The sequence below is a fragment of the Mesoplodon mirus genome (genome assembly GCF_964341445.2).
Source record: "Mesoplodon mirus genome assembly, chromosome: 5".
NCBI classification, from domain to species: domain Eukaryota; kingdom Metazoa; phylum Chordata; class Mammalia; order Artiodactyla; family Ziphiidae; genus Mesoplodon; species Mesoplodon mirus.
In genome coordinates this window covers 120,049,418-120,066,888 of record NC_138980.1, presented here as the reverse complement: position 1 = coordinate 120,066,888, position 17,471 = coordinate 120,049,418, and the positions used below count along the sequence as shown (strand labels likewise).

The 17,471-nt window shown below is 38.6% G+C and overlaps 1 protein-coding gene across 1 annotated transcript in view; it reads left to right on the top strand.

Moving 5' to 3' along the window:
• Positions 1 to 16,952, top strand: part of MSH3 (mutS homolog 3) — a gene marked incomplete at its 5' end in the record, with an annotated part of 184,343 nt that extends 167,391 nt beyond the window's left edge. Inside the window, 5 exon segments of the mRNA XM_082624087.1 lie at positions 3,489 to 3,675; positions 8,299 to 8,428; positions 13,734 to 13,905; positions 16,263 to 16,353; positions 16,355 to 16,952. Of these exon segments, the coding sequence (XP_082480213.1) occupies positions 3,489 to 3,675; positions 8,299 to 8,428; positions 13,734 to 13,905; positions 16,263 to 16,353; positions 16,355 to 16,432 (658 nt within the window). The 3' untranslated portion in view covers positions 16,433 to 16,952.
• Positions 16,953 to 17,471: the final 519 nt, after the last annotated feature.

The window sequence follows — 17,471 nt, the reverse complement described above, 5'->3', positions numbered from 1 at the left end:
GTAAATTTTAGTTATATATATGTAAAATATATATACTTATATATTATTTTAAAAGCACTTAAAGTGTGTCCCAAAAAATCCTGATGCAGTACAATAATCATTTCCTCTAGTTAACGGTTTTCATATTTAAGCTCCAATTACTTATCATTCAATATAAAGCATCCTTTTTTCCACCTGTTAATTTCAGAATTTCTCCCTCATGCTAGCATCTTCCTTTCATAAGGCCCAGAGATCGTGGTTTGAAGGGACAGAGCCCCACCCTATTTGCTATAATTTAGAAACATCTAGAATGTTATCTCAGAATATCAAGACCTCATAAAAACAAACCCTTGTTCAAATTTTCATGAGTGTTCTTGATTTTAGAAACTGATTCAAAAAAGTAGTAATTTCTTTTCTCCATTAATGCTTTATTAAGCTTTGTTGACCTATATAAGGGTTAGACGAGGAGGGAGTAGGGGATTAGAAAGATTAGTCAGCCGCCACTCCTAAAAATATCAGAGTGATTTTTTTTTTCTTAATCACATATCTGTAACCTGTCAGAGCAAACTTACTCTGAGATGAAACCTAAAGAATGCATTTTCCATTTTTCCCTGCATTTGAATACAAATACAGGCAGAATGATAATAATGACATATGTTCTGAATTCCTTAAATCTCTAACATAGTTTAACATTTGAAAAATTTCAGAATCATTGTCCAGTAGGATGTGTTGTAAATGCTTGTTGGATTAATAGAAAATTACAGACCTTTTGGTAATGGTGTTATACCCTGCCTTATTTCCAAACCTTATTTTAGACAGTTTACTGGGATATATACAATAGAGCAGGACAATAAGAAAGTAAAATGGTATTCAAAGATCAAGGACAAGGATAGAAACCTAAGATAAAGTCACTGTTGCTATTTGTCATTATAAGGAGCTATCCAGTTGTTTCCTAGTAACCAAGACCAAAAGGAAAATGGATTTATTGATAAAATTCTGTGTCCATCAGAATCATATAAAATCTTTATATTGCTGAGATTTATTGGAAAAATAAATTTAAGAAGAGGAATTCCTTAAAGGAAATTTCTTAAGAGAAGTTAACAGAAAATATTTTTATCAATAAACAGTTCCCACAGTTACAAACACATACTTCCCCAGTGGCCTCAGTGACTGGTTAAGGCGCCACCATTTCTTTAGTGTCTTCTGGGCAGCATTGCTACCTTATCATCAGGTGCTATGGAAAAATAGAATTGTGAAAAAATGTTTTGGCTCCTATAATGGAGTGACTTTCAGACTGTTCTACAGGGTGTTAGGAGTCCCACAGAGCCCCCTCTAGAAGGGGAAGTGAGGCCTCATAGTGCTGGGTTCTTGACCAAATCAGTGTTCCTTTGATCTCATTGGCAGAGTGATTTTCTTTGTAAAATTTCATGTGAACAAAGGATTTAACAGGTAAAAGGTATTTGAGAACTACTGGTCTAATAGTAGAGTTGGGACCATTGTTTAATAAAAATACACCCAAGATCCCCTGAAATCTGGCCTGACCTCCTTAAGGACAGAAACCCTGTAATACCGTAAGACACGTTGGTACCATGGCATTTTGCTACACACATGTTTTGATGCCATGTATATAAAGCCGTCCACCCACCTGTCTAGAGATTAAATTTCATCTAGACTGCTTGGTATGTGTATGGTTTCTATTTTTACATTCAACTTTTAAATTCATATACATTGATTTTGGAATATGGTGTGAGTAGGGACACATCTTTGTTTGTTGTCGGTTTTTTTGTTTTTGTTTTTTTCTGAAAGAGCCAATTAGCTACCATCTTTTTTTATTGATTGATCATTCAGCCTTCCCTCCTGATTTGAAATCTCATCTTAGAATATCTTTCCCCAAAGCATTCTACAATTCCTGCAGTTCCCAGTGAGACCACTCTGTTACCGTAGTGTTTCTAGAAAGCACTTAAGTATACGTAAACTGTTGCATTAAAATTTTAGCCAGTGCTTGCTTGTTTTTCTAACTCTTGAATCAAAGATCCCCCCCCAGATATTTGCCTTATCACAGAGCTATTTTATTATCAGCGAAAGATATGTTCTTTTTGTCAGTTCACAACCTGTCAGGAATAAAATCAAACATTGTTAAGTGAGACTCAAACATTATGGTTCTGAAGAATTCAGAGCGGTTGCAGGGGTAGGAAAGTTTAATATTCTTGCTTTGTGGCAGGGAACATATTAGTAAAGTAAACATTGAAAATTGAGGTAAATAACAGGATTTAAACTTTGAAAAAGTAACCAGAATGCTCCTGAGTTAGCAACATTTCAGAAAATATGTTTTGTAGTTATCGATTTTAAAGGAGACAGAATCGACAGCACTATCACCTCCATCGTAGATGTAGTTAATTACAGTTTCTAAATGCCACTGATTACTGGAGCAGGTCTCCTAAAGTGCCACCAGTCTTTGGAAGTGAGGGGGTGGGCATTATACTCCATTGCTCCTGCCCAGTACGTGGCTCCAGCCACAGGATAGTTAAGGCTCGGTTTTACCATGAGTTTTTCTAGAAATAAGAGACATATTATGCTGCTGTAGGTCACATGTGAACTGTTGTAGAAAAACTAAATTGATGAAGGTATTTTGCTGAGAAAATAGTCACCAGCGTCCACAAAGCTGGCTAGTGGGTCAGAGTCTGAATTCTAGGTTTTGCTGCAAACTGCATGACCTGGAGTGCAAATACCTAATTTTTCCCCCCAGGTTTCTTTTTACATTCTCCCAAATGTGTTCTGTAAACCATTATTGTCAGAAGGTGCTCCAGGAGAAGTTTCAAGCGTTCATGGTTAAATGAGTTAGAAATGCTGTGTACTAGATCAGGTGTAAGAAATGCACAAGATGTAGTAGAATATTAAAGGCTCTAAGAAGTCTTACAGGAAAGAACCCTTACATCTTTTGAACCTGTTTCTTGACATCTCTAAGAACACTGTTCCATGAAGTCCACTTTAGGAACCTGTATTAGGTGTCTGAGGTTATTTAAACCTCCATAATTCTAGTTCTAGTAAAAAAAAAAAAAATTTATTTCAACATGGTACTTTAATTTGTAATATCGGTGTGGAATCTTCTTCAGGAAACACTGGAAAAAGCCTTTGATTGTACGGCATCCTAGTACTCATGGATTTTACACACAGTGATACAGAGAAGCGTTGTTTTCCCCTGTGAGTACCAAAACCTTGATTTGAAATGATTGGTCAGAAAGAGGCCAAGTCAGAGGTTTCCCTGCTTTTCAAGAGCTCTGTCCAGTACCTCAGGTTCTACCCAGAATGTTTCTATAAGGTGCCGTTTGATGTTAGACACTCTTTATATCCAACATATTTTCTTTTGTTTAATACAATTTCAGCTGTTATTGGCTCAAAGTACATAGACCCCTGTAGGGATCTTTTACAGTTATTGTTCAGAAAATAATGTCTGGCTTCCTAATAATGAAGTTCAGAGGAAAATCAGGATTTTGTCATCTTGTTTGTAGGATGGGGGCTGCAGATAACATATATAAAGGACGGAGTACATTTATGGAAGAACTGGCTGACACAGCAGAAATAATAAGAAAAGCAACATCACAGTCTTTGGTTATCTTGGATGAATTGGGAAGAGGGACAAGCACCCATGATGGAATCGCCATTGCTTATGCTACACTTGAGCATTTTATTAGAGATGTAAGTATCTTGCATACCTTTTTGTACAGGAATGGTGCATACTATACAAATTGTTTTCCTGACCTCGGTTTCGAAATATTCAATATTATCCTGCAGTTCATCCTATTCCTGCAATTGATCTTTCAAATGCTATACATGGAACTCAGATAGATTGGCCCTAAGTAAAGTTTGTAGTTCTTTGATGTGTCTTGCTTTCTTTTGCTGAGGCAGAATAAACCTGGTCAGTAGGAGAAAGCCCTCCTTGGCAATATTTCCACCTAGAACTGTATCTTACTCTCCTTGGCAAACTAAATCAAGAGCAGGGCCCAACCACCTGCAATCCAATCCTTGAGAAAAGAACCAAATAAGAGATAGTGCCATTTTTGCCCTGTGAAATACTTTTTTCAACAATATCCTAGAAGATTTCCTTATAAGACCTTTGATCTGATCTTTCGATGTCTCTATCTTAGTAACACTTTCAGTGCCTATCTTAGTAACACTTTCAGTGCATGTGTGTTTTTTTTTTTTTTTAGAGTTCATTTCTTTCTTTTTTTTTTTTTTTTGGCTGCATTGGGTCTTTGTTGCTGTGCGTGGGCTTTCTCTAGTTGTGGCGAGTGGGGGCTACTCTGTTGCAGTGCGTGGGCTTCTCGTTGCAGTGGCTTCTCTTGTTGCAGAGCACAGGCTTTAGGCACGCGGGCTTCAGTAGTTGTGGCTCGTGGACTCTGGAGCGCAGGCTCAGTAGTTGAGGTGCACGGGCTTGGTTGCTCCGTGGCACGTGGGATCTTCCTGACCAGGGATCGAACCCACGTCCCCTGCATTGGCAGGTGGATTCTTAACCACTGCGCCACCAGGGAAGTCCCAGAGTTCGTTTCTAAGCATCTGAATGTGAACTTTTGTTTGTGTCAAACTTTGCACCCCCGTCATCTCCATCAAACTGTCCCCTTTATTAACTGTCTCTGTTTTTGTTCATTTTGATCTCTCCTTTTTTTCTCTCACCTTAGCACCTGCCCCTGAACCTTGTCTCTTCTTTGGTTTTTCTTTTTCTATTTTGTTCTCTACTTTTTACACTTTTCTTTGTCTCTGTGTCTTCCTTCCATTTTCATTTCTTCCTTTCTTCCTTAAATAGCCAATAAAAGCACATTTTTGCTCGTATTTCTTTGCAAAAATAAAATCCCCTTTTCTTTAAAGTTTTGTGGCCCTCAGTTTTTTTTTTTTTTTTTTTTTTTGCAGTATGCGGGCCTCTCACTGTTGTGGCTTCTCCCGTTGCGGAGCACAGGCTCCAGACGCGCAAGCTCAGCGGCCATGGCTCACACGCCCAGCCGCTCCGCAGCATGTGGGATCTTCCCGGACCGGGGCACGAACCCGTGTCCCCTGCATCAGCAGGCGGACTCTCAACCACTGCGCCACCAGGGAAGCCCGCCCTCAGTTTTTTGTTTAAACTTTTAGTTAGATTACATAGTTAATGATGACACATTTTCTGTTTTAAAATAAATACTTTTTACTTTTAAAGAAATTCTGTATTTTCAAAAAGATATAGCTCAGGAACTTTTCTTTAATCATTGTAGAAACTACAGGTTCAGTATAGTTCTATGTCTGCCTCCAAAACATACTTTTTAAACATTCATTTAAGTAGATACTACTCATGCAAGAGGGAGGAGATATGGGGATATATGTATATGTATAGCTGATTCACTTTGTTATAAAGCAGAAACTAACACACCATTGTAAAGCAATTATACTCCAATAAAGATGTTAAAAAAAGGTGGGGGGGGCTTCCCTGGTGGCGCAGTGGTTGAGAGTCCGCTTGCCGATGCAGGGGACATGGGTTCGTGCCCCGGTCCGGGAAGATCCCACATGCTGCGGAGCGGCTGGGCCCGTGAGCCATGGCCACTGAGCCTGCGCGTCCGGAGCCTGTGCTCCGCAACGGGAGAGGCCACAACAGTGAGAGGCCCGCGTACCTAAAAAAAAAAAAAAAAAAAAAAAAAAAAAGGATACTACTTAGCTGTAAAAAAAATGGAATTTTGCCATTTGCAGCAACATGGATGGGCAATATGCTAAGTGAAATAGGTCAGACAGAGAAAGACAAATATTGTATGATATCACTTATGTGGAATCAAAAAATACAACAAACTAGTGAATATAACAAAAAAGAAGCAGACTCACAGATACAGAGAGCAAACTAGTGGGGAGAAGGAAGCAGGGAGGGGCTTTTTAGGGGTAAGGGGAAAAAGGGTTATTATGGGGTTATATGAAATCATGTGCGTGAAACTTCGGAAAGTTGTAAAGCACTACAGAATTTAAAGAATCTTTCATTTAATAAAAAATAGATTAATTAAGACACTATTTTGAGCCTTCAGGAACAAACTATCACAGAGCTGAATTTGTCAACTTCGAGTTTCCTTTAATTGTATCTACTCTATAGCAGTGTATCAGTTACTATGACTGCATAACAAAATACCCTGAAACTTGGTGGCTTAAAACAACAGTAATCATTTATTGTCTCTCAGAGTATCTGGAGGTGAGAAATTTGGGAGCAGCCTGGCTGGGTGGTTTTGGCCCAGGGCCTCTTCTGAGGTTGCAGTCAAGTTGTCACCCAGGGCTACAGGATCCTCTTCCAACGTGGCGCACGCACATGGCTGGCAAGTTGGTGCTGGCGATTGGCCAGGGCCCTCAATTTCTTTTGCTATGGGCCTCTCCACGGGCTGCTTGAGTATCCTTACAGAGTGGCATCTGGCTTCCCCCAGAGGATGCATTCCAAGAGGCCAAGGTAGAAGCAGCAGTGCATTTTATTTTGCCATCATGTTGTTGACTACACAGGGTCAGCCCTGATCAGTGTGGAAGAGGCTACTCAAGAGCATGAGCATTGGGAAGCGAAGATATCTGGGGCCATGTTGGAGGCTGGCTGCCAAAAGCAGTTTGTCACAATTTCAGAGTCATTTAAGAACCTTCAGGAACAAATTAAGACAGAATTGAGTTTGTCATGTTTTCATTGCTTCTGTAGAAGTTTTTGGATATTTTAAATGTTGATGAAGAAAGTGTTAGTTTTAGATAAAGTTTACCTTGGAGTTAAGTCATTGAAGAGGATTTTTCAGGAACAAGAGTCCCTAACTTTTTTATGGATGAAAATCTTTATTTTTCATGATGTCTTTTGATTGCTGGGATGGGGAAGGGAGGAAAAGGAGGAGTCAGGGAGGCTACGTGTTGCTGCTGCAGGGTGAAAGTGGCCTTGAGGGGGGCAGTGGTGTAACCCAAACCCTTAGGTCTTCCAGCTAGAAATGCCCGTCAGCTCAGGGAAGGGACACTGGGGAGACAGCTGGTCCTAAGATATTTCAGGGCAGATTTTAAGAGCAACTTGTCAAAGAAATTCTGCCTTAATAGGTTTATTTGTAATTGTTTTTAGGCAAAAGGCATATGTTCTGACTTTTAATAAGGCGAATGGCAGATGAATCAAAACTGGAGTTCTTCAATTTGATTACCCTCTTCTGCTAATTTTTAGGCCAAGATTTGGTGTTAACTTCCCTTAAGATAGGGATTTCTAGAACACATATAACTGTGCTTTAAAACATTCCTAGTTAAGTAATCCACAAGTCTGTACTGATACTAACAACACAAAAATAAATTTTAAAATGGTGAGGGTAGGGAGGAAGAAGGGAAAGCTCTACTTTACAAAATTCCAGCTAATAGAGAACGCTTTGTTTGTTTTTTTTAATCGACACTTATTAACTACCAGAATAATAACTGATTCAGGCAATGATGATCAACAGATAGTAAAACCTTTGGATGAAAGATTGTTGGAGAAAATGATATTCACACAGTTTCAAAGTATCACCCCCAAGTTATTTATTAATTACAAAGGAGAGAGGTGTCAGTACAGTGAAGGAATCTTCTGGGCACGCACTTAAACCAAATAATCAGCTTTAGCATCCCCAATAATAGATCAGATTGACATCATGTACCTCCTGATGTGATATACTGAAAAGGGTATGTCACCTACGTATATATATAATATTGCTGGTAATAAGTTTTAATCTGAATTGAATGAGGCAAATCCAAATTGAGGGAGATTATGCAAAACAGCCCTCCTGGATAATTCAAAAATCTTAAAGACATAGAAGTGAAAAAAGAGAAGTCTGGGGAACTGTTCTAGATTAATGGGGACTAAAGAGGCATGACTAAGTGTACCACATGAGTCTTGATTTTTTTTTTTAATATAAAGAAATTTCTGAAGAACATTATTGGGACAGTAAGGGAAATTCATGGACTATGTGTTAGTAAATAGTGATATATCATTGTTAAACTTCTTGAGTGTAATAATTTTATTCTGGTTATATAGGAGAGTGTTTTTGTTCTCAGAAGATAGAATCTTAAGTATTTAGGGACCAAGTGTCATGATGTCTACAATTCTCAAATGGTTCAGGAAAAAAGTGTGTGTGTGTGTGTGTGTGTGTAGAGGGGGAGGGAGGAAGAAAGGGGAAATATGGCAAAATATTAACAAATGGTTGTCTAGATAAAGAATACATGAGCGTTCATTGTACTTGTCTTGAGGCTTTTATGAAGGTTTGAAATTTTTCAAAATAAAGTTGGAGAAAAGTTTAAATTAAAATTTAAAAATAAAATAACTTTCATTATGTCTCACTGCTTTAGGTGAAATCCTTAACCCTCTTTGTTACCCATTATCCACCAGTCTGTGAATTAGAAAAAAGTTACTCACAACAGGTGGGGAATTATCACATGGGATTCTTGGTCAACGAGGATGAAAGCAAACAGGACCCAGGTATGAATTGTTCTTGCAGTAAGTACAACTAGAATTCTGTTGGTTTTCATAATTTATAACTTGAAGTTCATAGGAGGATGAACTTATTGCTTATTAATCATAAAAGCTGTGAATGTTGATTGTAATTGACATTTGTCCAAATTCATTTTCTCTAAGCTTAGGGTCAGATAGAATTTGCATTTATCCTCGCCGTGTCTGAATCCTTCTCTGGCCCTCCTTATCTCATTTTTCTACAAGAAGAAGGTGGGGTGAGGGTGTCATTTAGGTTTTATTCTTAGATCCATCTCAGAAAAGATGCCCTAACAGTCATGTGTATTAGTTATCTTTAAAAATACTCAATACATTTCCCAAAATATCATTTAGCATTAATTACTTACTAAGAGTAATACTCTATACTGGCCATACATGTTGTCTTAATTTGACAAGGAAAGTGAATCTCAGGTAAAGTGGGTTCCCCATGTCAGCCACCTGGGTGGGGGCTGAACTGAGCCTAGAATCCACATCCTCTGCCTGCAGGTTCTCTTCTGCTCTGCTAGAAATGGTATATGGGAGCCACAGTATTTTTCCTAGCCTTCCACTTACTACTCAAGTCACAGAAATGAAACATTTCGTGAAAAAGAACATCATTAGCCAATAGAAAAAATTCAAGCGCTATAAGTAATATAGTAGATTTTAGCTTTTTTTCCCCCCCCCTGTTCAGTAATAATTTTTTTTTTTTTTTTTTTTTTTTGCGATACACAGGCCTCTCACTGTTGTGGCCTGTCCCGTTGCGGAGCACAGGCTCCGGATGCGCAGGCTCAGTGGCCATGGCTCACGGGCCCAGCCGCTCCGCGGCATGTGGGATCTTCCCGGACCAGGGCACGAACCCACATCCCCTTCATCGGCAGGCGGACTCTCAACCACTGTGCCACCAGGGAAGCCCAATAATAATTTCTTTTAAGCTGTGGGCCAGTGATGGTTTATGCAGTTGGTGTGCTACAATGGAAAATCCATTATCAAAGATACTCCAGAGTCCAAATTTTATTTTGGAAAAGTAATAAGTAAGGATGGACCTGAAAAAGATATCAGGCAATTGGCCCAAATAGAACAAAGCACTGGACCTAAGATAAATGTAATGTTAGGCAGTCCTGGCCTTTCACCACCATGCGGTCTTGAAAAACACATCATAAATTCTCTCATGGAAGCAGTTTTGTATCTATTCATCTGCATCCAAAGTGACAGGAGGAGCTTATAAGCTAAAATCCAATGGGATAAACAAAACAGAGTTCACTAGCAGGGAAGGGTCAGTGGTAAGTGTTTGATGTGAACTGACTACTAACTCAGACCCTTACATCTTAAGTGTTTTGGCATTTTATTTTATTGATTTAGATTTTTATTCATGAACATAATTTTTAAAAACTAAATAATGCTAAAGACTCACAGTAACAGGCAGTGGTCCCCTGCTTCCATCCTTTTATTACTCCACGGCCCCTCCCAATCCCAGTCCCAAGGCAACTGCTTTTGACTCTTTCATCCATTTCTTCCATAGTTCTAAATACTGTGCTTATTTTCCTAGCTCTTTGTTCATCAACCTGACACAATATTTACTGACTTCTGTTAAATGAGGGTCTTCCACCCTCCCTCCCCCTTCCTCCTGGTATAGTAGTTTCACGTTTTTTCCGTTTCATTCACATTCATTGTTTTCACTATTACTGCCAGTAGGTATTGCTTACTCATGAGCCAAGTATGTTTTCTTTCTTTTACAACGTTTTTCTTGAAGGTGATAATTGTTTTTATTCTTTCATTGTTTTATTTGAGTCTATTGTTGAAAGTTCCTGTATCCTCCAGTAGCTTTGCAAAACACCTCTCTAGACAGTTTTCCACATGACTGAACCTGTTGGTTCCAGTTTTCCCCACTGGTTTCATTCTTCCTGGAGCCCTTTGTCTTCCTGCTCATCTGAACTGGTTGTTTCCTAGGCCTGCTGCCCAGCTGTTGCTGTCATCCTAGGAAGTCTCTTAACCTCTCCTCTGTGCATTTGACTGCAAGTAACAGAACACTTGGGCTCACACCAGCTCAGACGATGAGGATACGTATAATCTCGTATTACAGGAACCTCAGGAAGAGTGGGCTTCAGCTCCTCTTCTATGCAGTTCTCCAGGCTTTGCCTTCCTGCCCTGCTGGTTTCATCATCAGACTAGCAGCAAGATGGCTGCAGCTCTTTTGGGCATCGCATCCAGAATTGACAATGTCGGAAGGAATAAAAGGGACCAGCTTTTCCTGTGACTCTTTCTTAGGAGCAAGGGAACTTTTCTTAGATACCCACTAGCATCTCATCAGTGTCCTATCTTATTTTCAGGATTGAATCACATGATCATTCTTAAACCAATTCCTAGAAGTAAGAATGGAAGGGATAACTTTGGTCAGCCTAGACTAATTGGGATCAACATTTGGAGCTGGATATGAGGACACTGCTCCCTGAGATAAATGGTCAGGGAGTTAATTCATTTATAAATCAGGGTTTTCTTAGAGGTGGAATAGATTTTGGATAGGCTACTAATAATATCAACTAAAGAAGGTAAAGTTTTTAAGATTTTGCATGAATGAAAATGTCTTGTGAGCATTGAAGGGTAACAAACTATCCAGGTTAGCAGGTACTGGTTTCTACATGCTTCTTTCCTAGTCTTTTCCTACCCACTTTGTCACCTGTTCTTTGTGTTCCTTAAGTTTTATTTGGAGGCAAAAGGTATTCTTAGTGCTTTGTAATGTGAGTTTTAGTCTATGTATTCCTGATAGTGTCAGCATTCTTTTCACCTCCCACCTCTAGCACCCACCCTTAGAAAGGTATTATTTGTCTGTTGCTGAATTCTTAGAGGAGATTAAAGAAAATTCCATTATCCTTTTTCTCCATTGTGTTCAGTCTTTTGGCTTTTTAGCTTTTAGCTGATAAAAGAATAAAGCATACACGTTTATCAAATGAAATAATATATGAGAAAAGCTCCTGATAAACTTATAATAAGTATACTAGGGTCTCAGAAATCATTGTGAATCTGGTTCATCTTGGACATTTTTGCAATACCGTGCAATTATATTGAATTTTGTAATAAAAGCTGCATAATCCCAAGCTGCTTTAGGTTTATCAGAGATTAAACTGTATGCAGCTGTTGGGGAAGAATTTGTTCTCTACCCTTCTTGGTTCTTTGGCTGGTCTAATAATCAAATTAACATAAGACAGATTAACAGGAGAAACCCAAATTTAATTATGTATCTACGGGGGCCTCATAAGAATATGAGGGCAAGTCAGGCAGTTGAGGCTTCTCTGCCATCCTGAGCTAAGGAATGGGATATGAGACTGGGGCATCAAAGGGGTGGAGGGTAATTCACAGGGAAATAAGAAAAACAGATATTTGGTAATTAGATGTTTGTCTTGCCCTATACATAGGTCATTAAGATAAATGTTCTCTGTGGTAACAGTCTGTCTCTGAGCCAGGGCCCCCCCCCACCTCCATCTAAATTCTTTTAGGCCGTTGAAGGGGGAGCTAAAAAGCCCTTCCTGAACCTGTTGGACCTCCCCTGTCTTCAGCCCCAGACACTCTGCATGCCAGAGTGGCACATCTTGGGGAGCCTTGTTCTGAATCCCTTCACAGTCTTGTCTTTGTATTATTGTACTTCATTGTATCCCAATTCTTTAAAAGTTTTAACTTCATGTATATGTACTATGTGGTAGACTGGTTCCTAAGGAAGCAGATTCTGAGGTTTACATGCCAGAGTTTATTGGGGAGCGCTCTCACCATCAACACCCGAGCAGGACTGGGCAGTCCTGGGCTGTGTTACAGTTATAAGGCTTCAGCCCACCCTGCAGAGAGCTCTGACGAGGGTTGGTCCTTCAGAGTTACCTCAACTTCGGGTGAGAGAGCCAGGCCTTATACCTTTTATTAGTTATCTACTGTTGCATAATAAATTACCCCCCAAAACATAGCAGCTTAGCACAGCAAATATTTATTATCTCATAATTTCTGTGGAGCAGGAATCCAGGGGCAGCTCAGCTGAACACCTCTGCCTCACAGTCTCTCACAGGCTACATCATGGTATCGGCCAGGGCAGCAGTCGCTTCAGGGTTTGACTGGGGCAATCCACTTCCCAGCCCACTCACATGCTGTTGGCAGACCTCAGAATAGCCACTTCCAAGTTCACTCACGTGGCTGTTGGTAGGCTTCCAGGCCCTCACTAACTTGTTGGCCAGAGACATCAGTTTCTTTCCATGGGACCTCCATGGGGCAGCCCACAATATGACCACAGGCTTCCCTTAGAGCAAACAAGCCAGAAAGAAAGTGAGAGTGCCCAAAACAGGCCACAGTCTTTCATGATGTAATCTCAAAAGTGACAGGCCATAATTTTTGTCATATTCTATTCATTAGAAGCAAGTCCTTTGAACCAGCCCACACTCAAGGAGAGGGAATGACACGAGGGCTTGAACACAGGGAGGCAGAGAACTTTGGTGGCCATCCTAGAGGCTGCCTACAAACCCCCATAGCAACCAGTCACTGGACGCAGGTTGCCCAAGATGGGACGTGACCTTGGGTGAAGCAGTTCTCTTCAGCTGAGGAAGTTCCCAAAGGGAGCACACAGCTGAGAGTTGCAGGCTTAACAGCCTTCCTGACAGTTGGGGCAGTAAACCCTTCAGTCCTGAGTGGGATTTGGGTGGTACCAAAGCATCCACTTCAATATGTATAGCTCTTAGTTAACTAGGATGTTTAATAAGCCAGAATTTCTCAGTCTTGTTATTTAAACTGTGCAACATGTAATATTTCCTTATCTGTTTTTGTGGTTTTGTTTCTAGCACTCTTAGAAACATCTTTTATATATGTTACTTTACAGAGTGTATTACAAGACTGATGAATATATTCTTCCACTGGAAAACACTTTTTTTTAAATCTATTTTTAAAGGAGAAATTGTATTGTACCACGTATCAGAATCACTTTTTTGATATAGAAGGTCAGTGGAAATTTTTCAGCAAACAGCATAAAACTAAATACTTCTTAGCTTACAATGAGTAATTGTTAAACACCATTTTAACTGAGCTAAAAGATAGATTCTAAATTCAAAAGCATTTTCAAAGCAGTATTTACCCTTTTCTAGATATGTAGTGTTGATAAAAGGAGCTAACAAGGGATTAGGAACAATGGATTTCTTTTTCAGGTTATAAATTTTAATTGAATAAAGTTATAAGAATTTGTATGTTGTCTTTAATCCTCTAATTTCTTTCAACTTTCAAGAATGGTTTTCTTTGTCTCTCTCTCTCTCTCTCTCTCTTAACTATTTTTTAGGTGAAGAAGACCAGGTTCCTGATTTTGTCACTTTTCTTTATCAAATAACCAGAGGAGTTGCAGCAAGGAGTTATGGACTCAATGTGGCTAAACTAGCGGATGTTCCTGGAGAAATTTTAAAGAAAGCAGCTAGCAAATCAAAAGAGCTGGAAGGATTAGTAAATATGAAAAGGTCAGAATGATTGTGCTGCATTTTTTGATTTATAATGAAATCTTCCAAGTTGTCCCAGGAAGAGGATTGTCCTGTACATGAACATCAGAACTTCCTTCAAGTGTCTCTTCAAGTATTGTGAAACATTTAATTACAATAAAATGAAAACAGCTCTTACCAAAGCTCACGTGAATTCACTCATGCCTCTCTAGTCAGATCTTTTATTAAGTTGATAAATTGGTTCTTTTAATCATTTTTCTAAAGAATTAACTTCTTAATATGTACAACACATTTGTTGCCTAAAATATTTATGCAAAAAATTACTAATGTTAACCTCAATATATAAAATGTTTAGAGTACTTCTTTTATTCATATATTGCATTCAGATATGTAGTGGTTGCATTCAGAAATGAAGAATTCTGTCAGGACAGGAATGAAAATAATAGTATCACATAACTAGCTGATTAGAGTCAGTATCCACACGTCACTTACTTTGTGGATTAGTTTGTGACAAAGTTTTCATTCTAACCGACTTCTCCATCATCTAGGAACGCTTTTGTGAATGCACTCACTTTTTACCCTGGATAGCCAGCAAGTATATAGTCAGTATATATACTAATCTTCATATAAACCTGAGACATACTTTGGAAGGAAGATATTCCTAGGAAAATACCATGCTAATAAATAATAAATTATAGCCTTTTTTCCCCAAATATAAGATTATATTATAAAACAACATAAGCTCCTCCCCTACCTCCTACCCCATTCTTTCTCTGCTTGGAGAGTCTGATCGGCCTGGGGCAGGACATGATTGCCCTGGTCCATAACCATATGACCAAGAGTGAACAGGCTGTTAGTCCAATAGAACATCTTGGCTGACCACTATACTGTAAGAATATGTTTTAGTTCTGGAAATCATCCCCTATTTAAATACTGAAATATTAACACCTAATATTAGTTAAACAATTGCCAACTTGTATACTGACGTACAGTTGTGCAACCAACTTCTCTTTCTCCTCTTCCTTCCTCTGTGGTTCTGCCTTGCACTCCACACTTTGCAGTGGTAAATGGTGGTGAATCAGGTCCAAAGGGCTGGAATACTATAAAAGACATATCGTTTCCTCTGTTGGCATTCTCTTCTGGATCCTTTCCTCAATGCCAAGTTAGAAACAAATGTAATCAGTGACCGCTTATTTCTAGTTATTTGTAACAAAATAGATTAACATAAAATTTTTCTAGAGAGAAATGTAATCATCTATGAAAGTTTAAAAATAAGCTTAGCCCTTAGTTCTTTGGGCTGATTTAAATCCTCTCGTTGTCTTCTTATTTTTCTTTTTCCCTACAGAAACTAGAATAAAACTTTACTACTAAAGATACATAAGCAAGATGGTGATAAAATATGAGAGTTTATACATGTTGCTGCTATATAGCCTATAAAGCAAGAGCAGTGAAATTCACAGGTTATTTATAAATATTTTAACTCTTCCAACTAGTATATGACATTTTGAAATCTAGAAAGTTATCTTAAAAAGACAGAATTATAGAAAGAGGTTGCATTGGGATGGAATCTGATGATTTATCAGGATACACTGCATTTATTGTTTTTCCTTTTCACTAAAAGTGCCTGTCACATCGATTCCATTGGCGAGGTCAAAGAAAGCAAACTGAATCCAGTGCATTCATGTGGGTTTGGTAATAGCTAATATTTATTGAATGCTTGCTGTGTGCACCAGCAAGTCTGGGCAGTCAGTCCTTTGCAGCAGCCTAGACACTGTGCCAGTTACTGTTCTTATTGCTTTATATACATTAACTCACTTAATTCTTACGACAGCCTTGTGAGATAGGTACTGCTGTCATCCCCATGTTATAGTTGGGGAAAATGAGGCTAAGTGGGGGTAGGAAGCTGACCAGGAAACCAGGGTCACGCAGCTAGTTGGTGCTGGAGCAGTGCTTGGAACTCAAATACTCCCTCTTCAGACCCTAAGTAGGTCTCTGTTATGTTGGCATTTTACTCTTTCCATAGCCTGCATTATTTTATTTTATTTATTTATTTTTTTAGCCTGCATTATTTTATTAAATCAATTTTCCTTTTCATCCTGTGAGCACACATAGCCTCTGGCTGAGTTAGAAGAGGGAGGAAGCTGGGCTCTCCCCTCCCCAGAGGCAAGAGAGCTGATCAACAACTTTGGTCTCTTGATTATAGTAGCAGCACTGAAAAACTTGTTTCTCAGGAAGGCTGATGCATCCTGACATAGCTTCCCAACCACAGGACCTTGCCTGTGAGTCTAATGTTACAGACTTTTCATAGCTTTCCATGAGATGTACTGGCCTCTAACAATTTCATTTATAAAAGAAATAGTATTTTATTTTCTCTCCAGGAAAAGACTAAAGTGTTTTGCGAAGTTATGGACGATAAATGATGCAAATGATTTGCAAAAGTGGATGGATGAGTTCAAACTGGAAGAAATTACAGACTTCTCTTCCTGATGGAAATGAAGACTACGTTTTGGAACCAAAAAATAGAGAATTAAAAATACCAACTGTATAAAACAACTCTCTAGTAACAGCCCATCTTTGACCTGAGCATAAAACTTGACCGTGGTATATTCCTGTTAGAAACAGGGAGGACTTTTGTGTAGAAAGTCTGTTTCAGGTTCCTGACATCCTTTTAAAAGTATAAACACTTTTGAATATTAAGATTTCTATCATGTCATTAGAAAATCTCATGGACGGTAAGATTCAAATAAAATCAAAAACTTCTAAGTAAAACCTGGAGTGGTAGAATATACAGTTCATGAACTTTTAGAGTGATATAAAAATTTAATGCATAATCGTATTTGTTTCAGTTCAGATAATTTGCAACTGGTTGAAATGTCTTGCAGGAATATACCTTTTCATTCGAACTAAAAGAATTTTATAATGCCACCAGTTTATTCACTGTAAGCATAAGAATTTTTGAAGAGAAATAGAAGGAATTATCAGGCTTTTAGAAACTAGAGCACAGAAAGAGTAAGGTCATATGAAATTTGAAAAGCTAAATATTGTCATAGTTTTAAGCAATTTGAAGATTGTTGGATTAAATTATTTGTCATTCAAGTAATAAACATCTGATAAATACTTGCTATATATGATTTTTTTTCATGTTGAATTTGGGGGTTCTCAACTATTTGGGACATTTGTTACTTTTTAGGTTTAATTGTGGAACCAAGGTTGCTGCTCCTCCCAAGTACACAGAACTGAGCTTTCTCATTTTGGACCTTTCTACGAACTGATATAGCAAATGTATGATCTTCCCGGTATTGAACCTTATAGCTATGTTGATTCATAACAATGCTCCCTCCCTGCACGTTTAGGGTGACAGTGCTCAGCTTTGTCCCTGAGCTTTTTATAACACTTACAACCTGGCTTCTCATATCCATATTCTTTTTGTTTCTAAATATATGATCTTGCACAAAGGCTTCCCATCCTGTTTCCCACTCGGTTTTCATTCCTACTCAGTGAAATGCCTTCACTTGATGGCCACATTTCTAATTTCTTCTTTAGATTCTTTCTTTTTTTTTTTTAGCTGCACTGCGCAGCTTGCGGGA